This window comes from Rhea americana, unplaced genomic scaffold (genome assembly GCF_003343005.1).
Source record: "Rhea americana isolate MKP2758 unplaced genomic scaffold, rheAme1 scaffold_90, whole genome shotgun sequence".
Taxonomy (NCBI): domain Eukaryota; kingdom Metazoa; phylum Chordata; class Aves; order Rheiformes; family Rheidae; genus Rhea; species Rhea americana.
In genome coordinates this window covers 1980481-2002093 of record NW_028187089.1, presented here as the reverse complement: position 1 = coordinate 2002093, position 21613 = coordinate 1980481, and the positions used below count along the sequence as shown (strand labels likewise).

At 43.8% G+C, this 21613-nt stretch overlaps 1 protein-coding gene across 2 annotated transcripts in view; it reads right to left on the bottom strand.

Moving 5' to 3' along the window:
* Window positions 1-21613, bottom strand: part of ZNF185 (zinc finger protein 185 with LIM domain) — a 52898-nt gene that overhangs the window by 8075 nt on the left and 23210 nt on the right. The window contains exons 7-26 of one of the 2 annotated variants that reach the window (XM_085324301.1): window positions 20734-20808; window positions 19968-20048; window positions 18800-18883; window positions 17537-17575; window positions 16813-16896; window positions 14301-14381; window positions 13786-13854; window positions 11322-11405; window positions 10019-10063; window positions 9529-9633; window positions 8589-8660; window positions 7462-7560; window positions 6825-6938; window positions 6082-6177; window positions 4149-4229; window positions 3805-3906; window positions 3177-3332; window positions 1781-1894; window positions 1416-1493; window positions 89-190 (exon numbers count right to left, since the gene is read on the bottom strand). In XM_085324301.1, coding sequence (XP_085180427.1) covers window positions 89-190; window positions 1416-1493; window positions 1781-1894; window positions 3177-3332; window positions 3805-3906; window positions 4149-4229; window positions 6082-6177; window positions 6825-6938; window positions 7462-7560; window positions 8589-8660; window positions 9529-9633; window positions 10019-10063; window positions 11322-11405; window positions 13786-13854; window positions 14301-14381; window positions 16813-16896; window positions 17537-17575; window positions 18800-18883; window positions 19968-20048; window positions 20734-20808 — 1761 coding nt within the window. The remainder of the gene's footprint in view (window positions 1-88; window positions 191-1415; window positions 1494-1780; window positions 1895-3176; window positions 3333-3804; window positions 3907-4148; window positions 4230-6081; window positions 6178-6824; window positions 6939-7461; window positions 7561-8588; window positions 8661-9528; window positions 9634-10018; window positions 10064-11321; window positions 11406-13785; window positions 13855-14300; window positions 14382-16812; window positions 16897-17536; window positions 17576-18799; window positions 18884-19967; window positions 20049-20733; window positions 20809-21613) is intronic. The other variant, XM_085324302.1, reaches the window with a different exon arrangement.

Here is a 21613-nt window from a genome sequence, read left to right as displayed (position 1 = left end):
TGTTCACACTTCTCCGTCACCAAACAAGATGGCTGCATGCAAAATGCCTATTACACCGGGACGATCATAACAACTCATTGCTCATTACCCGGCGGCACTGGAGTCAGGCCCATACCCAGAGGCYGCTGGGCTGTCGTACTGCAAGGTGGCTGTCGGAGTGGCGATCCTCTCACTTGAACTTGAGAGAAGCCTGGAGAGAAAGAGAGAAAAGTCTAYGGATGTTGGAAACATGAGTCATGATATAATCCAAGCTGGCTGCCAAAGAAAGACCTACCCCTACTGTTAGAAGGGAAGTTTGGAGGGTGCAATATTAACGCCACTAACCACACAGATTAATTCATCTTTGTCACAAGCCTGAGAGGCTCCCTTCTCTTTTTAAATCTGCCAGATATCAGTACTACTTCCCTGGGGAAGTGATTTGGGAGAGTCCCACTTTGAGGCCACAGGAAAAAAGATCAAACAAGATCTTCAAACGAGCACAGACCTTAAGTGGATCATGTAGCCTGAATGGGTGCAGCTCTGAAGAAAAATGACATACAACACATTGCAGGAGAAGAGGAGATGGGGACATACTGGCCAAGATCCAACATAACCATCCCTGACTTAGCCACCGCAAAAACCACAGTGGAWACAAGAAGGCAAAACCATGGCTATTAAGCTGTCATCAGAAGACAGCTAACCACTAAGACCTGTTATGTCTGCCTTGAAGGGATGATGCTGATCTTCTCTGGAGCCAGCCCTAGGCTATCGAAGGATCTCACACCTCCTGTTCTTGCCCACATGCACCCTACCTACACTACCCACATGCTACACTACCTGCTCTACCCACACATGCACTCTACCTCCCCACACTCACTTTACAGATCCAACACTTTAACTTACACTAGTGCCTCCAAACAGTGCCAGGCTGCACTTGAGTAGATTGAAACTGCCATGAAGGACTGTAGAAAAGCCCAAAGTAGTGCTGTTCCACAATGGGTACCTCCTGCCTCTTCCATCAGCTTTGTTTTTGGAYCAGTTCAGTCATTTAATCACTGGCTTTCTAGAGACAGTGATTTTCTCCCTCAACATCTCTCTATGCTTCTAGCTCTCTTTTTCTGTAGTTTGCATAAAGGCTGATTTCCCATTAAGCGAAKGTAGCCAGGAACGATCTATTCAACTCTCTTGCACTCTGTTCTGRCACCCATATGGTGGAGAACATCCAGCATCCAGAGATGAGTATATCACAGATCCTGTGCTGGGTAGCTTTTGCTAGGGACAATGTTGTTTAAAAGTAGTTCTATACATCCAAATCACAAACGCATACCCTGGGAACCCTTGCATCTTTCTTTCATCCCTTGTCTCTGCTTCACAGGTCCTGTTCCACAGCAGTTTTGTAGAGATTTCCCTCACAATCATTGAGATTATCCATTTACCTGGTGCTGTTATAGTCTGAGCTGTCCATGTAGAACGGCACCCTGTGGCTTCTCTGGGGAATGGACATTGTAGTATCTCTGGAAAGAGGGTAGTGATTAGGAAAGGAAGTGATACAATCTCAAGYAATGAATTTGAGCACATGAAGGATTCTCACAAGTGATGAGAATCTTGGCTGCATTTCTCCCTGTTTGGCATCAAAATCGCCCATTCACCACAGCCATCCATGAAAACAGGAGCTCACTAGCATGCTTAGACCAAGGGAGTTGGTAAGAAATGTGTCAGGATACTCYAGATAGTGAACAAATCTAACAGCACGGTATCATTTGGGTTAACCAGCCTGGATTCCCCCCTTTTGACTCCTTACCTTCCAGCAGTGGGATTAAATTCACAGGATTCTTTAGCACTAGCACTGTCATATCTGCTGCTTCTAGGGCTACTTCTGCCATCATAAACTGTCCCTTGGTAATCTGTGGCAGGTCTGGCAAGGAAGCACAAAGTCTTGATTACATCATACCAAGAATCACTGGAGTCCCCACACCAACTTATTGATATTTTGTCTCAGGAGTCAGTATCATGCAGTTCCTCCTCTGCTCTGCAGAGCTTTGCTGGTTCTGCAGCAGAAGCTCTGAAGTTAAGAAAGCAGACTCAAAATCTAATGCTTGAGAATAAAACCAAAGCAGTCCATAAGTGGTTGCATCCTGAATACTGTTTCCTTTCCAGGTGCTCACCAAAATCACCACTGCAACATCTACAGGGCTGAACTGCTGACCAGCTGGCCAGTCTGGCTATCAGACCCACACATTTTCACTTCTCCAAAACAGAACTCATTATCTGAATGGCTTTAATCTGCAGGCAGAGCTGTTGTTCTTTCAAAAGCAAAAATGTGCTGTAATGGTCRTTCTTTTCTTGCAAGTGCTCTGGGGCACAGATTATGTTTACATTGTATGTTAAGACTTTGATCCTGATTAGACCTTCAGGCAACTGTATAACTTAATATTAAACAATGCTGAAAAACACCAGAAAGCTAYATTAAAGAGAGAAAGAGGGGTCAGCTAAGCTCATCATAAGATGAGAGAAAGCCTGCCCTGGGCAAGACATGCACTTGGCGTGTGATACAAACCAAAGGGGAGAACCCTTTTTTCTTTTTCTTTTATTTATTTATTTATTTTTTGTCTACAGCACTGCAAAGAGACATGTCAGCACCACACAGTGCCATGCTGGTGATGAGAGGCAACAAGGAACAATAAAGGTCTGTCCCATTTTTTCTKGTCCTAGTCCACAAATGCCCTCAAATGCAAATGAGTGCTTTGTTACACTAGGCTCTGTGAAAGATAGTAAAAGAGGTGAAAAGCCACATTCAGATCACACAAGTGTAGGTGCATAGAGTAGTTATAAGTACATGCCTCTTACGGAGTGGAGGGTCATGAGAAATAGAAAACTTAGATCTCTCCCAAATCAGTATCTCCGCAGTTACAGAGGATTAGCAGATGTGTATTTTACACATCTGCCAGGTCTGCAAGCAGAGCAATTATTAACACAGATGTCCTGAATCCTGTGTTCAGCCCTTTGGGTCCAAAGAGGATCTTGTTAAATATGTTTTGACAGCTGGCCATCCTGTTGCTTCCTCTGGGAACAAAATCCACTGCCTGTTTGCACTTCTTTATGCAATGATCCTCCAACCTGGACCAGAGTTCCTGTCAGACACTTCTGTGCCAGCAGCTTTCACTCYGTCTCTGCATCCCCTGTCCCCAAACCCTTACCTTTGAGTGCTGAATACTTGGCTGGCTATATAGGATGGCATCCTGTGACTGGGTGCTGACACACTGGTGTTATAAGGCTGGCGGTCCACATACAGTGGCATGGGATGTTGGGTCTCGTATGCACTGAGAGTACTCTCTTTAGAGCTGAAGTTAAACCTGCGAACAAATTAGAGCCAATCTGACAATAAAGCCAATGAATGTATTTGCTATGACTAGCCCACACAAGTATTCAGAAATTGCAGAGGGCAGGATCATGCCTCTCTCTACTGGCAACAAGGAAAACCTAGGACAACATGCTATTAAAGGGTTCCTAAAATTAGTTAGAATGGCAGAAGTCTGTACTTTTTCCCATCTATACAGCATTTGATTTTTCAGCACGATGAACGGCTACAAGATTCAGCAATGCTCTAAGCAAATTTGATGCCTAATATTAAAGATAAGCCAGCATATTTGGGGTGAAATCCTAGCCCTACTATTCCTTTTGTCAATATAAGTTGACTAGTATACATTGTATGAATTTACACAGGTCTAGGAGTTCAGTCAGGGCTATATAAAGAAACAGGACTTGCAAAGGATGAAGACTTCAGCACTGTTGATGGTTAGAAGCAATGAGATAGTCCCATTGTACCTTGCTGCCATCGGATTAGGTTCATTGCATATCGGGGCTCCCAGGCTCTCATGGTGACTATCTCTGGTGGTAGAGGCTTGTTCTTCATAAGCTGGAGTGACCCTTGTCAGGAGGGAAAAAACTTGTTAGCAGCTTTAGCACTTGTATTTGAGCCTACCCACCGTGGCGGGTAAATGCAACAGTATCATGATTATGCTGGGTTCTGATTTCAGCTCCCTCTATTGGCACTAGTCACAAAAAGAGCATTAGTAATGCCTTCAAACAGGGATTAGTCAGGGGCATGCAGGAGAACACAAGACGTGTGAGACAACAGCAAAGACAAGTCTGGTCCCCTCATTCCATACCTTTCCAAGCATGAGTCAGATTTGTTTGCCCATTGGCTTTCTGGAGCAGTGATGCTGCTTTCTCTAGGTAGGGAGCTGGACCTGTCAAGACAAAAGACCATTATCATCTTTAAAGATGCAACAGAGCATAGGAGAATTGTAGGATGTAGATACAACCCGTGGTGAATCTCCTGCCTCAGGAAAAGTATTCCTGCATGAGAGGATGCCAGATAATCCACAGAGATGTGGAAAAAAAAAAAAAAAAGAAAGAAAAATACAGCTCTCTTCAAATACAACTCAAAGAAGAAAATATACCTGTATACTCTTTCCAAATTTGAATTCATTTAACTATAATCATCATGTTTTATCTAGTACCTCTGCATTATATTTTAGACTGCTAAGAGTGTAACCTGGCCTCATCTGGATGCCATCTCAGATATATATGCACTAGATTTCTGCACCCACTGCAGAGCAACCCCAGATTTGCATCTCTTCATTAATCTAGGGAAAAGTTTGTTCACTTTTTTTGTCCGTTTTTGTGTGTTTGTGCACCTCTACATGAACACTAACCCCTCTGGGAATGTTTGATATCCTGTGTAAATGTAGAAAATCTGAAACTAGCATGGATTCTTGTACCAAAACTCTACATTTAATCAGACTCTGGGAAATTAATTCTCAAAATGCTTTCAAAGATCCTACCCTGAAATGCTGAGGCTGATGAAAGAAGAGACAACATTTACACTCGGTTTTAGCTGAGGGCTTGCCTTCACCATCATTAATTCTGTTCCTACAATTTCAGAAAGTAAGCAGATAAGCCAACAAGGAGAATTGGTACAGTCATCCAAGAGAAAGCCAAATCTATATATTTTGATTATTTTACAACAAAAGTAGGTATCTTAAATTCTTACTTCTGGCAAAACACTAACGTTGACTGAAGTTTAATTTTTACAATAGACTCCCACCGAAGTTGGGATATTCTGAGTAAGCGTATAGAGAAGACACATTTGTCCAGGAGCTCAGCCTCAACAGCAACTGTCTGCTTGAACGGTCCCAGCTTGGAGAAAATACAAAGCTGATAGATTTAGCCCATAGTGTAAAGGTTAATCTAAGTCACAACACCTGCTTTTGCTGCAAGCTAAGGACATACACATGAATAGGTACAAGGATTCAGGTGGGTGTGTAGTAATATTGTCTCTCCTTGGCTGTATTTGCTTGATGTCCTGTACTAACTTGAATCTAAAGGTTTAATGAAAATAACTATATCCAAGAGAAAAAAGTAGAAGATAACTCCAAAGTCCTTTGGTGGAGGAATGCTGCAGAAATGCTCGTGACTCTTCCCCTGCTCAGTCTGATCCAAACTCACTGCACCTGGAAGCCTTAAGAGTCTCAGATCAGAGCTCTGCATTTCTTTCAATAACTTGGAAACTTGGTAAGCTTTAAAGTTTATCCATAGGAAGGCCATGATGAGGGGATAGGCAGGGGATTGCCTGGTTTTCTCACTTTGTTGGGGGCTGCTGGAGAAAATGGGGCAGTTTCCTCTCTGCATCTTTTTTCTTCAGCGGTCTAACTTTCATTCACATCCCTGAGGACTGGGAATGATCTGTCCCAGTACATTCTGCCTTCCCTCAAGATGAAGAACTACTATTTGTGGTATATCTGGGATAGCTCCCTTCATTGAAAGTACCCAGCAGTACAAAAGGGCACTAACATTATTGCTCTCTCCTGGCTGTTTTTCCCAATGTCCTTTCTTGAGCTCCCACCTCCACAGTTCTCACCAACACGCTGTCCGCTGTGCCACCACTCACTACACATCTCTATGTGCATTCAGGAARAAAGCCCAGCTTGGTAACTCCTGACCTCAAACACAGCATCCTCAGTCCCCTTCTCCAGAGCCACTTGCAGTCAGTTCCCCATGTTTGTTCATCASAATAAGAAATCCCATCATTTCTCTTGCCTTCTTGAACTGGCTTCTTCACTCTGCACACAGGGCAGGCTCCCCTTGTTAACGTCTGTGCTCCTGCTGGTGMTGTCCTTGGGGTATGTCCTGGACCTGAGGGAGAAGAGCAGCCTGGATTACAAGCTTATTTGGAGATGAGCTGCTCACTGAAACACATGTGTGAGGAAACCCAGTTTGCCTAAGAGCTTCAACCCTTCAAATTTAGTGGGAAAATACAGACAAAAGGAAAGAAATTAATGCACAAAATCCTTCCTTTTGGACACTTTTCCCTCCACTGKTTCACAGGAAGCAGGCTGAACACACACAGGCAGCTATCGCAAACCCAGTGGAGTCACAGAGCAGTAAGGAGGTGGTAAGGAAAATAGTCACGTGCCCAAGGTGACCAAAGTGCAACCTGACATCTGATGCTGCCCAGGGAATTTCTGAAATGAGACCCAGCATTATCATGGAGGYGTTGCCACATGCCGGAGTGTGTTGCTTATTGGCAACTGAAGGTCTAGGCAGCARCTCCTGGCAGTCCAGCTGAACAGTGTTTGATGCCTCCGGCTAATTAGGATGTTTTCTTTCATTTTATATAAAACCATGTTAAGAGGGTAGCTCAATACAAGTACACTAGCATCAGGCATTCAGAGGTAACCTAGGAGAAGGTTTTATCCATGTGCTGATGTAGGGGAGGACATGCAGGGCAATAACTCTCAGCCTACAGGCAAAGGCAGGGGGGTTATTCTCTGATTCTTTACTTAGCCATCCTCTGTTCAAACTCAGCATGTTCCTTTGATCTGGGAGATTCTGGGTGAGTGTCATGATCAGGAGGTTCTTCTTGCTTCTCAGTATGGTTGTTTGAGTCAGAAAACCTAAAATAAAGATCTCTGCTGAAGGCGGTGAAGAAAAAACATGCTGAGGTGGGTAGATATCCATTCCCTAGAYGGACAGGGAGCAGGAGTCACTGTTTGAGCCTGAGCTACTGCAAACTGCCCTAGAGATTTAGATGCTCAATTCTCACCAGATCTAATGGGAACTGTGTATAAATCCCATTCCAACTTGGAGAAGATTTTGCAGCATTCGTAAATGCCTGGATAGTACTTAGTGAGATCTCTGTAGCAGAAGCTGAAGTTTGCCACGCYTATCCCAAGGGAACAATGCTGATGCCAAAGGACTTTGTTTCTGCCCTGACAGCACATGACATATCTCATCCAGCTGGCTCTCCCCTGACAGTACAGGTGAGATTGTGTGGCACTCATAACGTGCCATTAGAAATCCTCCCTCCTGGGTGCAAAGCAGAGGAGCATTTCTGTGTTCTCAGTTACACTGGSAACAGAGTAAGACAAGAAGTATCAAGTGAATAGCTACTTTGAGTGACTCCTATGGATCACTTACCCTTCYGGGTGCAGCTCTGATTTACGTTCATCTATGGCCCGTGTGGTCTCATGCCCCCTTTCTCTAGGGGTGGTCTCCTCTTCRTACCCTTGGGCAGACCTAGCAAAGGAAGAGAAACCTCACTCATGCAATGAGTGTCAGTACCAAAAACAAATGACAGCTCAGTTCAGTGCACATTGAAAGGTAGGAAAGGCACAGGGCTTCAGTGGAGGATATTCCAAGCACTAAGCTGTATTCAGTACAATAAAGYACTGACTTCAGCATGGCACTAAGCRCTGCTTAACTGCTTGGACTTCAATGGACAAGCCAAGTAGCACCATTTTCACAGGGCAAAATTAGTTCTTTAAAATAYTAGTCCAAATTATGTTTACTCTAGACAAACATGCTGCTTTCTAGCATGAAAATAGACTTACGAAATCTTGGTTCACTTACAGAAGCCAGATCATAAATCAGGACTGTGTATGTCAGGACAGATGAAAATGTCTGATTATGGTGTTTTATCATTTTTGAGGCTAAATTTCTAGTGTTACTCCCTCTGCAATATTCTGGAGATTTTCTTGTAGCCAGTCCCACTCATTCAGCGTATCCAATGACATTATTCAACACAGCTTCACCTCCCCTTGCCTTTCTCAATCAAACACCCTTTTCTCAAAGTACACGGAGATTTTCCACTGGATCTTTGGAGTAACGGTGTTGCTGTTTCCCAGATAAGAGCTGGATCTATCAGAGAAGGAGTCCTTCCAGCATGCTAAGTACAGAGGTGGACTCTGAGGGAACTGCTTGGGAAATGGCTGAGTTGGAGCCATGCTTTGTGAGGCACAATACACTAATGCTCTTTACAGATCTCCAGTGTGGAAGATTATCCAGAGTTTTCTGCCCAGTGGTACAGTTCCAGATGATGAGTACTAGCCAAGGAAACCTGATCTCAGTCATGCTTGCAAGGAAGAATGATAAACACAAAGTGCTGGACTGAGAAGACACATGACCTATTCCTTCATTTCTCTACATCTYTGGGATGAGAGCTTTAAAAGGAGGCTTAATTCTGTGCAGTCCAGAGCATCTGGATTTCAGATTTACATTAATCCTCAGTATCATTCATACTCCTGCTAAATCTATCCCACTCTTACCTTTTAAAATAATATTCTGTGTTTTCTGGGTGCACAGTGGTTCTGTCAGTGAGAGGACTGGGGACATTAGACCTGTCAAAGGAAGGAATCAACAGCTTCACGGCTTGCCAAAGGCTTTTAAAGTGCTTCAAGATGGTGTTCAGAGGAGTCATTGTATAAAATAACAATAATGCATTTTATATGAGACCAGAAGATAGAAAGTAATTTTCTCAGAAAACTGCTTTTCCTTCAGAAAAAAAAAAACATTCTCACTATCCCTAATCTGGTAAAATAGAGACTATTAGTGGAACCAGTGTAGTTACTTGGCCTAAATTTGCACAAGTCCTGGCCAGATATATCACTCTTCTGTTCTGTCACAGATCATGCTCCTGGGACAAAGCACAACATGAATGTTTTGGGAGAAGATGCTCCTACATTACTAGCACCAACTATAGGGCTTAGGCTTTACTCTATCCTACATGGGTCTCTGTGGTCTTCCTCACCTCAGTTAGGAGGTAGAAAGACATCATTTACTTATTTCAAGTCTCAAGACTCAAAACAACCATCTAAACTAGGAGAAGAAAGCAAGCTTCTGGGAGTTTAGTGTGTTTGGTGCCAATAGTGGCAATTCTGTCCTGACTTTTTGCCTCCAACATTGTTAGAGGAGCAAGCACACTCTAAAAAATACGTAGAATGGAAGCATTTTTGAGATCAACACAAAAAAACAATAAGAAAAGGGAACTGGAATAGCAAAAAGCTGCTGTAGCAGAAAGGCTGATGACTGATCGTGAACAGAAAGAATGCTGATCCCACTCTCTGGCCACTTTGGATTTTCTATGTCCCTTCATTTTGGTGCGCAATTTTGATTTTGCTTCCATTTCTATGGTAAATAAGGTTTTTATTCTCCTGCCCATACATATGCTTGCTAGCAACACAATGAATAGCAGCATCAGTCCCTGACCTTGCAGCTTCAGACTTTGCATCATCCAGGTATGGAGAGACCTCATACTGACAGTGCAGCTTTGTTGTAGCATCTGCAATTTTGTCCCCGCAACCAGAGTTGGACCTGCAAAGAGAAGGAAATTTATGGGTCACAGAAGGAAGCCTGGCAGGTTGGAAAATGGAGTAAAAAGTAATAACATCAAACATGAGATTTTCCTGTTTGGAACATTATGTCTTTTCCTACCTCCTGCTTAGCTCAGTAATTTCCCTGTAGCAGATCTGAAGAGCAGARACCGATCCAAACATCTTATGCCAGTGCAAGGAAAGAAACTGAAAGGTCTCAGCACATTTTGAGCTGATGCATCAGGTTCACATCCCTTTGTAAGTGCATGCAAATGCTGCTCCCAGAATACATTTGTTAGGGCAGTACTATGTCAGGAAAGAACCCTATCACTCTAAAGTTAAGAAGAAAAGGTGAATTTTACAGTGTTAATAGGCTTTACACTTACTTTGGTGGATAAAATCCATTGGTGGTGTCTGTGTTTTCTGGGTAACTGAAAAGGAGAGAAATCAACTTCACAAAGTATCTTTGCTGCGAATAATGTTATGCAATTATTTACTTGTGCATTAAAAAGAAGAAGGAATCCCTAAATCTTCTCAAATATGTTCCTCTGTGTATTTTTATAGGTAAAACAGCAAGACACTTTGGAGAAATTCAGTGTGTATCAAATGCAAAGGAGCAGTCAGTAACCTTCAACATCATCAACATATGAAAGATGTCAGTGGTACGGAGTCATATTCAAGCCAGGGCACTGCCAAATGCAGTGGGATGTCCTACTGCCCACAGCTACAGCACAGGCACTTCCATCTGCATGCACAGAAAGGAAGGCTCACTTCAGGCTTGCTGACAAGATGGGGAACTTCAGGTGTCTGATCCCAAACTGTATGCTTTTGTTTTCTTGTTTCCTGGCCATGGGCAGTGATAAAGCACATGGGTGAACAGCTTTCACTAAACTTCTCTTCTGCATGCCACAGTCTTTCTGGGGGTAGCACCTTTCCTCCCTCACTTCCACTTTCTCAGGCAGGACACAAGAACAGCCACAGCCAAAAAGAGCAGTTTGCAACCTCTTTTGATTTAAAGTTTTAAAATTTTTCCAGTGAGGGTGCAGATTACCTAGAACYGATGTGAAATAGACTGCTATACAGACAGCTGCACACTGCCAYAGAGCAGGTAGGTACTGAGCTGTTTTAGTGGATCACCTTTACTGGATCTCTGAGAATCAGCCATCAGACTCACAGAGGTTTCTGGACCAAATTAAACCACTGTGCCTCCAGCAAGATCCACTGACGCAGCAGTGAAGAGCCCAWGTGTGTAGACCAAGTTTTTTTTAGAAAGGGGCCTCTTGTTGCAAAAGTAAGTAGGTAGAGGGAGACAGGGTGCCTAGAGATACATGGCAAATGGAGCTTTTAAAAATAAAGAAACATTTAAGTTCTGGAATTGCTTTAAGTTTGAGAGCAAATTTTGAAAATGCAGAAATGACCCAAAAAAGCAAARTATATTTTTTCTTGTATCACAAAAATAAAGAAAAAAAATGGAACAAAATATCAAAACTAWCTTTTAATTTGAAAAAGGCTATTTCCCCCCCTTCCTAAATAACATTTTAGAGAAACTGCTGCAGTGCTGTAAAGTAGAGATTGAACTGTGTTTTTCCATCAGTAAATTACCATCAGGAGCTTCCATATAGCTCTAGAGCAGCAGTTTACTATTTGCACAATGCTCAAATCAATGATGGAATTGCACACTAACTCTACCTTCCATTTGTGGAAACTGCAGTTGCTCTGGAGGCCGATTCATCCCATGAGAATAGCTCAGACTTTTGCTTGAGATGTTTGTCACTAGAAAAAGGAAAACATTGGTAAGCTACAACCTGACAGTATTTATACTGTATCATCACAGGACACTGTACTGGCAGTTAGGAGGAGCACAAAATGGGGCTAGCCCAATACATCGAGATGGGAAGGGCCAACTTTTTATGTACTACGGGTCTGATTCCAGTTCAYGGGGCACTCAGAGAAATTCTTTGCTCTCTGGAATGACATACTGATAACCCCTTTGCTCMGGCAAGCACAAGTACCCTAGGATAGCCGCTTTCTGTCTGTTCATGTGCCAGATTGGCCTTCCTACAGGTCCAGTGCRACCCCTTTGTGCCCAGCTGCACCCATCACTCATTCCCTCAGACTGGCCAAGATGTGTGTCTGTCTCCTTCCCTGTCAATTATATCTCTCCAGTTTTATGTGGTTTAAATAATAAGGCATCCTCTAATTTCTCTGGGAGACTGAATCACAATTRGGAGCAGCCATGTGATCTAAATGATCCTTAACCACCATGAGTGGCTTATAATCAGGTCTTCCCCAYAATGACATACAGGGATATATTTATCCTTTATATGCTATTTAAATATAGGCCTTGACTGAATGACCATGACAACAGTCCAGCTTCTACTTTTYCTCTAGGGCTATAAATTTTGCTTCTGAGTACCACTCTGAGGTACTGGTTTGGCAACATTTCTAGCTTTTTATTCACCATCAAGAGATAGAAAGTGTTTTGCATTTAACTCTACATGCTACAGAAACTCATTGGGTAAATCCAAGCCTTCTACAGCTACTTAAGCTGAACATAGTGAGAGGTGAAGGACAAATGGACAATCTGGCTTGCTCCAATCTAGACACAGCAATTCTGAGTGATAACACTGAGAACAAAAAGAATCCTGCTAACATGGGATATATTTCAGAAATCTGAAACAGACTTCCGTGTACAGTCCAGAGGACAGAGATTACGGGACATAAGCACACAAGTAGGGAGTGATCTCTCTCCATAGGGCTAGAAGATATGACCATGGTTAAATTCAGAGGCATCTGTACAGGCAGAAACAACAGAATTCCTTGGGCAGAACTAGCTAACTGCTCCACTGTTCAGTTACTAAGTGAAGAATGCTCTCCCCCAGAGAGGAACTACCTCTTCCTCAGAGGAAATGGGGAAAACAAGGGACACCACACGGGACACTGTCTTCTGTACAACATGAATGTGAATCTAGACCAGCCAGCAGCACCCAGGCTTAAAGTATGTGACGCTTTCTGTCTACAGCTAGGCTGGGTTGCTTCCTCCTTGGAGGTCCCTTCCCAGGGCTTCTCATCTGCTTTGCCACTGAAGATAATCAGGATAAATTTCCTGATATGCGAATTTATTCATGTTTTCTTACACACACAGCCCAGGACTCCCAAAGGGTGAGAGATGCATATGCACTAAAGTGCTGAAAATAACTCTGGCACTTCTGAAACACCATATAAACTGTCCTGGATCTGCCAGGTTTCTTTCTCCCTAAAAAGAAACCAAGAAGAGTGCTGGGTCCTCAGTGCATCTACTGTTATTTGATGAAAATATCTAAGTCAGGAGACCATGCACCCTGATTATGCTGCCCTCCACTCCCAAGGTTGAGAGAGAGGGCCATCTTCAGTAGCAGTGTGGATCTATGGGCTGAATCACACTCCAGAAGTGTCTGTCTCCAAAAACAGAAGAGCAAGTTTTGGGCAAGCAGGATCTTCAGGTGAGCACTCAAGGTAGGAGAGAGGAGTGTGGGTCCTGTCATTCAAAGGGCCTGACACTTTATTGAATGAGTGAAGCATTCATGACCATAGCTGTGAGTTCCCTGCCTCACCTGTGCAAATATGTAGTGTCAAAGCTCGGAAGAGCTCTGTCTCTTGAGCTCTGCCCACAGCACCTGTGTCTATGCCTTTCAGTTCCTTCTTTCTTAGTTTCCTCTATATCCTAGWATTATTTATACTTTCCCAATGTCCAGCCTTCCCTGATCACCAGCAGACTTTCTACAGAGTGCAGAGGAACAGAACCAAAATTAGCAGGAGCCATCAGTGACTTAGGCTCAGTGTTGTACCACGCAGGCCTTGTACCACAAACGCCGTGGAAGAAGCTCCATGAGGAGGGCAGTGGGAGGGCAATTGGAGCAGTAAGAAAACTGTAAAGAGATTCTTTAGGGACAGAGCCAGAGAGGCAAATCCCTGAGGGTGGTGAAGGAGAAATAGAAAAACCTGACAAGTCGCAGCCTAGTCAGCAGATGATGCTCTTGGAGAGCAGCCCAGGACCATGACTGGAGAGATCCCATCTGTTTGAGACCACTAGCAGGTATGTATCATTGCTGAGCAAAAAATGGGGTTATGTTTTATGTTCAGCAGCACAGATGAACTTTTCTCAGTTACTTACCCATCCCCATACTGTGACCTAGTTTCAGATGAGAAATTCTCATTAGAGGCCTGTCTGTTTTCACCATTTCTGCAAGCAAAACAACAGGAATGATTAGGTAGGAAAGATATGGGGACACAGTTTGGAGCATAGGAAGTTTAAGGCAAGGTCCTTGTTGGAAGTGTGATGTGTGCAGTGCAGGGACTGGATTAAAACAAAAGTCAGACCAGTCTGGAAGATAGAAAACTCTGCATTTTTTGTGTTCATATTCTGATCAGAAAGAATGGAGTGACGTTCGAGCWGCAGGAGGCCCACAGCTTCCAAATGAGTATATTTCCTCCCTGATTGCCAATGCTTTTGTAGAGCGCTGCTTCCTTTGTATCCTCATTCTATAGTATTTATTGTTTTGCAACTGCAGTGTCCAGAACAATCATGTATCTGGRCAAATAAAACAAAGTAGAGCCACACTTGCCCATGCAACATCTCTGTTGTTATCACAGTGGAGCTTTAGAAAGCTACAGAGACAACAGACCTACCTGATTTCAGTATGAGTGGAGATTTTCTGTGAAGTTTCACTCAAGGATGTGGCTGTTTGGCTCTTACTGCTTGTTTCAGTGCTGCAAGACAAGGAAAAGAAAAAACTGTCATTCCTGAGCAAGCCAACTTCTCATTGCAGCTGACCAAAATTGTCCTGCACGAAACGTTCCTTCCTGTGAATAAATGAAACAGAAAACAAACATCACTGTTTGCAATACGTTCACTTACAAAGTATTCTTTATCATGAGCAATTCTTAAATTAAAAACACTGATATTACCATGAATATCCACCCTCTGCCAGTGAGATGCAGAGAGAAAAAACAACAACACAAAGTCAGTGACCAAAGCACTGTTTTCAGTGATGTGGGAAACTATTTCAWCATTTTTTAAATCATAGTCAGGAATTCAGACAAACAAACAGACAAAGCTGAAAGCAATTGAAAACCTGAAAATGATTCCACTATACACAATTGGCACAAGAGTTCAGCAGTTTTGGGTTTCCTCCCTCCCTGGAAATTGGTTTTAGGTTTCGACCACTTCTATTAGGATATTGTCTGATCATTGMAGGATATGCATAATTCCAGGCGTGAGATCTTTTTAAAATGGCTGCGTGGGTCTMAGAAAAGTGTTCCATGTATGAGGCTGACAAGTTTGCTGCACTTCACCTTCCAGAGCGGCGCGCACAGAAGTCTCTGACTTACAGCTACACATGGGCTGATACAGCAGCAAAATAAGTCCAAGATATCCTGGCTGTACTAAAATCTTTACCTAGTGAGAGACATTGGCTGTTGTCCTTGGCTCATTCTGTGAAGACACAACTGTGTTTTTTCCTAGCGCATTAAAACTGACAAAACTACCCCAGAGTAATAAAGTATGAAAAGCAGAAGACTTCTTTTGTTTCATTTTCCTGTGGGGACCCATCCTGTGTGCCTGCCCACAGCTCTTGTGTCTGCCTCCTGGGCAGTGCGAGGCCAGGCCTTGCTGCACAAGGATCCACAGCAGCAGCTGCCCCTGCGCARAGCTGTGCTGATGTGACTAATGCCTGCCTTTCTGCCAAAATGCTTTGCTGTCAGAAACTGGCTTTTCCYATCTGACACAGCTGTGGTTGTTCCTATCCCCAACGTTTGAGTTTGCACTAAAAAATAGCTTCTCCAAATGTACAGATTAAATTTCAGCCTATTCATAAAATTGTTCTCACTATATACATATGTRTAATATGCGAGGAAGGGAAGGCAACTGCTTCCCTGCCATGCCTCAGACCTATACGGCAATGGTACYGAATTGCAACTGAAATTCATGAGGCAGCTCCTTCATCCTGAAAACAAAGCACACCAGGCTGAAAGGCCTCATCTACTGGACTCCCTGCTGGGCCCACTAAGGACAGTGTGGCAGAGAAGCCAATAATGCTGCTGCCTGGCCCTAAGCCACYCCTCAGAGTGGGAATAGAGAGCTGAATCCTGAATTAAATGAATCTGCTTGAAAACAGAGAAGGATTCTCCCTCCTGCGACAAACAGTTCCACCTGCACATCAGTCTCACTCAGCCGTACACCACATGCCAGAGGTTCCTGACCAGTGCGGACTAGGAGAGGATGTCATCATTTCTCCTGTCTCCAGGACAGACACAGCCTGTCCCCAGGCCTTGCATGTCGTAGTAAGAAAACTCCAGCCTGTCTGCCACAGCTCTGTATGGCTCTGCACTCACTTGGGTTTAAGCATAGCCTTTGGAAAAGGTTGGTGGCTTGAAATGAGGCTAACGTTTACTGCCAAAGCAAAGATCAATTTAAAGATAATGAATCTTTCAGGTCATATCTATCTGTTGCTCTCAAGGCAGAATAATTAAATCTTAAGTCTAACAGAAGTTGTGAGCTGGCACAGGGGACTTGAAATAATGAGATATTGAATCTTTCATGCCCAGGTGATGGGGTCAGTTCAAGCAGCCACGGTTGCTAGTAAAAAAAAAAAAAAAAATCATTACTATCTGATGGCTGCCTGATGGAGAGGCAAGCTCATCAAAACCTCTCCGGACTCTTACTGGGGGTTGTTTCTCCAGGACTGGTGCCAGGCTCATTCCTGTGGTATATGAACATCTTGTGAACACACGGGGCTGTAGTGTGTGAACACTCCTAAGCCTTCAGAACAAGTGAGGGGCTCTGTGGCAGATTTACCCCATGCAACTTATGCCAGAGCTGGCCTGTAGTTAAACGCAGTCTGTCACTCCCCAGGGCTGTCAGCTGGGTACCTTCAGTTCACAGTGCCCTGCCATCATGCCTGTCCATTTGTTTCCCTGAGTTTGTTCATCTCATGTTTCATTTTGGATACTTCCCTTTTTGCAAGGAAGAGGTAATCAGGGTCTCATGGAAAGTTTGTTTTGAGAAACCTTGAGAAAACTCAGTCCCCAGCTGTGCTCAGCCAGCCACCTTGCAGTTAAATGCAGTATCTGTGAAGACAGTAAGTCAGTAGACCCTAACATCAGAAATGGTCAGCACATTACTCCACAATGAGGACAATACCTTTTGCTWTCCGACGTAAACTTGCATGAATCTGACACAGTTGGATTCCTCCTCTGCTGTCCTTCTTCTTCTTCTATCTCAATTCTTTCAGAAGGCAAACAGAGAGAGAAATATCACATTGCTTCCTATTCCTCATTGCCAACTAATTCAAGCTGTTTGTTTTTGTTTTCCCTTAAGCTACACTTTTCCTCTATTTCCCTTGGGGGCATCTTTTTCCTGTCCTTGTGTTCCATGTACTCTTTTAGTGGGGAGTATTTCAACTGGCTGAATTAAGTGAGACCTTCAATGACATTTTTCTATCAGTCACTTTACAAATGGCATCAGCTAATGTTTAAGTTTCAGAAAATGTCCTGGGCATTATTTCTCTACAGCACTGACTGCTTTAGCAGTCAAATGCTTGCAGCCTGAAGAATATTGGCACTGCAGGTTGGAACTATGCTTCCCTAGAAGAAGAAAGGCAGTGARTAAGTCCAGGCAATCACTCTTTGCTTTAGGTTTTACATAGCCCAAAGCATCATCAGTACTGTAGCTTCAGCATTTATGACACTGTGGGCTCTCAAAAGCCAGCATCCTTTGGCCCAAAAAATCCTACTTTTCAGCTAACTGATGCTCCTCCACTTTGAAACACCTGGGAAYGTCCTATTCCAGCATTTAACAGCATCCCTGGTACTGCACACAGACACACAGCCTCAGTAGCATTTCCAGAGCAGGATCAGTGACCTACCTCTTGGCAAACAAGGGTGGAAATTCTTGTGTTGGGCTGCTGCAAAGGAAGAATAAGATAGCAGTTACAGAAAACTCTGGAGGCAAAGTCAGCTCCCAAGGGGATTCAGACCAATAATTGACTCATAYGGTGCAAGGTGTTAGGGATCACATAGCACCCTTTGGGAAGCATTGACAGGGACTGGGTGTGTTAGACCTCCACGAGTTACGGAACAGATAAGCTAAACATAAACATAAGGAGTCACATTCTGTTCATGCTGCTAGTAGCTGGTGAGCGTAGCCCTGAAGAGTAGCAAATCATAATGTGAAGTAAAGAAGTTTCCCCAAAGGGCCTTTTTAATTATACACCTTCCTGATAGTTGCTTTTCTCCCTGCACACATGCTTCCCTATACAGCACGCCACCCTGCATGCATCAGAGAAACTGGTAGCCAGCGCAAACTCCCTTCTTAGTGACCTTATGAGTCCTACTCAAAAACTTCTTTCATTTTGGGCACTGTTGAGTGTTGCTGGCACATCCCCTCCCTTCTCTCCTCTGCACTAGCAGCCTCCTGATGCCTCATTGTGTCATCCTGAGTTATATCAGGAGGAAAAGGATTCACACTGAAAGGSAGCTGCAAAAAGCTCATCATAAAGGTTCCTGGGAGATCAAAGATCTCGGAAATCTGGCCTTCTCCTCTCAGGAGAGARATGGACAACAGAGCCTCAGACACCAGAAACTCCCACCCACCCTTCTACACATTACTGTTGTTTTTTTACAAAATTACGTTTAAGCTGCAACTAAGGATCTTGTCATTCTAGGTACTGCTCAAACATAGTGCAAAGATAGACTCTGTCCCAAAAAGCTGATCCAAACTGCATGCAGTTTCTTACAGTGGTCTATATTTTTATGGCTTGCCCCTTCCATCCCACTACTTCCTGCAATGARACTGGGGAGAGGAGGATTACTAAGAATTGAGCCTGAAAACTTCGGTCCTAGTTGTAAGTCCCAGGGAATTGGGGAAAATTATGTTTTTTTCTTTCCTGAAATGTCACCCCTCTCAGTAGGAGACRCTTCTCAAGATTTCTAAAAAAAATTGTCCCATTTTCAGAAACCAGTGAATCTCCTTGGTACTTCTAGATAGCTGGCAGCTAAACCTTCTGCATCAATAGAGAGATACACATCGCCTTCAGCAAGTCTTTAGTTCAGGCCACCATCCCTGTGAGACCATGTTCAGCAGCCTCCTTGCTGTCTTCTGCCCCCAAAATTCCACTGTGAAGACTCACCCRTTGCTTTTCTTGGCCGCTGAGAGGACGTAAGCACGTTCCCTGCTGGCAGTGCGTCTCAGGACGCTGTTGGCTGCCTCTGTCCTGGAAGGAAAGGAAGGAGTCAGTCAGCAGCTAGTAGCTGTTGAGTGTAGCCCTGAAGAGGCTGTAGGTGAACAGCCCCATGGAGGCTTGTGCTGACCCTGACAGAGCTCTTTCCATGCTCTGGAAAGATTATGAAATCCACTCAGAGCTAAGACAAGTAGAAATGTCTTATCTTTTTCCCTAGTATAAATCATGCTCTTCATACTAGGCCACAGTGCTCTTTCATAGATGTAAAATGTCAGGCAAAAAAATCATTCCTCCTCCAGGAGGGCAGAGAGAATGCTCCTTCTCAAGACCTGGACTGTTGCAATACAGTATACCACAGGACATAAAACAGGGTATAGGCTTTGCAGCTGACATGTTTCAGGGATCGAGTTTGTCTACACAGATGTCAGAACCACCAAACATATCAAAGGGGAAGTGCTGATCTCAAAAAGAATTTTTTCTTTCAGGTAGGGGGTGCTGTCTATCTCCAGTGGGCAGAACACTCAGTTTTTATTTGTAGAAGCCCTGCATCTGAGAAAAACAGTTTTAGAAACAGAACAAGGACTTTTAGAAAACAACAAGGGCTCTGGTTGCCTCAGATGCTGTATTCCAGGCAGATCCGTCACACAGGAAAAACACATTCTGCTCCTGATGTGTGAACGAGAGACCAATCTGCATCTAGATTTAGATGAAGGTCCGCAAGCGGTCCAGACTCAAAGGYGCACGTGTAGACTGTGGGAGGTGGACTTCTCCCTTTACTGCCAGGCTATTTGCATGCTTCTATCTTTTCACATAGACAGGATACACTTGATGGATTCCACAGCCCAGCTCTAGCTGCCAAATTAATTGGGCTATACTGTCAGGTTGAATCATGTCARGCTTTTAATTATATTTTGTTGGGAGCACAGCCGCCTGTGGGCATAGATGTGCTCTGTGTAGAAATATCCGCTTATTATAATTTTATTGCAATCAGCCCTAATGGGTCAGCTGTAAACGTCATCAAATTGACCCTCCCAGTAACGAACAGTTAAAGTGAAGTAAGTCCACTTGCCACTGCCCCTGCCCCTGCAAGAAAACAGTGGTCCCCTGCAGGGCATACCTCTTTTTATGTTCATCTGGAGTAAAAGGGACATCCTCCTCGTCCAGGTCCACTGACCTTTGCTTGACATTATATGGAGCTCTGAAATACGAAGGGAAGGGGAGAACCAGAGTGAGGGAACTGCCTCTGGAGACTGTTCAAAAGGCAGCACGAACGAAACCCTAAATAATCCAAGGACAAGCCATGCTGAARTGGGTTCAGGCACTGGAAGTGTTGCACTAGAGGGGGGAAGGTGCATGCATTTTCCATGTACTTTGGGGTACACATGTCTGCATAGGATTTTGTTTTCTTAGTGCAGGTGTTAAGCCTAGAAGAAGGTTGATAAAAGCTCAGCTGCACTTCAATGGTGGAGGCCGTCTTTGACATAAAAAGCAGCGTAGAAAATGTCAGGAGGCCTCTCCTTTCTGTTCTGCCAGGAGGCCTCTCCTTTCTCTTGGTTTCAGAAAGGCCAGTAACACTGCAAACCAAGCCTCTAGGCTGCATCCTCCAGTTTCTGCCTTAGTTAAGATCAAGCAGTAAAATTTGCTGCACAGGAAGGCCGCTAGCAGGCCAAGGAATACCTCACGGCCCAGACACACGTAGAGGTAGCACCAGCAAATGATTCACTTTCAAGTGAAAGCTCTAAAATGCTCAGCTGATCGAGGGATCAGCCTGGGTGGGCATCCACATGCAGGTAGCTTCATCTCTGAGGCTCAGATGCTGCTGATCTCCCGCAGCAGCTGGTCAGGGCACAGACAGAAAACATTGTTCCCCTTTGTACACTCACAGTTTCTTGTAATCCTCAGTTGTCATCCGGTAGCCAGAGGAAGAACGGCACTGGCTGGATCCCTTTGCTCCAGTGCTGCAGATAGCACAAACCACATCTGTTAACATGACCCTCCTAAGCTCTTACCCTTTGCCACCCCCTCTTCTAGGACTCAGGCTTCATAAGACAGGGGAAAACATGGTGATCCCAAAGATTCAATCTCTGAGTTCAGAAAATGCTATTTAAAGGAAGGGTAGCATTTGTCTTCTTTCTACAGATTTGGACTAGGATTTGAGGTCTACTTTGTTTCCCCAGGGCTACTGAGAGCTGTCAGAGCAGTATGGGCATAGTCTTCTGTGAGACAGTGCTAATTCTTCACCAGACCAACCCACAAAACAGAGGAAGACACTGTGCGGCATCATGCTTCTCCCCAGCTGAATCAAAACGGGGGGAAACATGGGGTTTCAAAACATTTGATTTGAACCACAAAAAAGTATCTGCTGAGATTAGAGCTATGCTTAGGTCTAATTTTCTAAAATTAAATGCAAGTGCCTCTCACAACAAGGTGGGTTTCAAAACAACTGACATTAGAAACACCAAAATGAAGTGTTCCATCCTTGCAAGGATTCTTTTTGATTTTGTCCCCCAGTCAAAACAACTTTCCAAATTCAGCCCAAATCTGTGAGTAGTTTCACASTCAACTGCCATCTCATGCTTTAGTGAAGGAAATACAGAGYTTGATGTCATATCTCTTTCCTATGYTATCTTAGCGGAGCTGTTCATTTAATAGCCACTGTCTTCCAGGATTTAGTAGGGATTTAAAGGAGCTCAGTGGAATCCCACAAGCACTGGCCAAGGTAAAAATGATCACTAGAAAGATATATAATATTCAAAAGCTCAG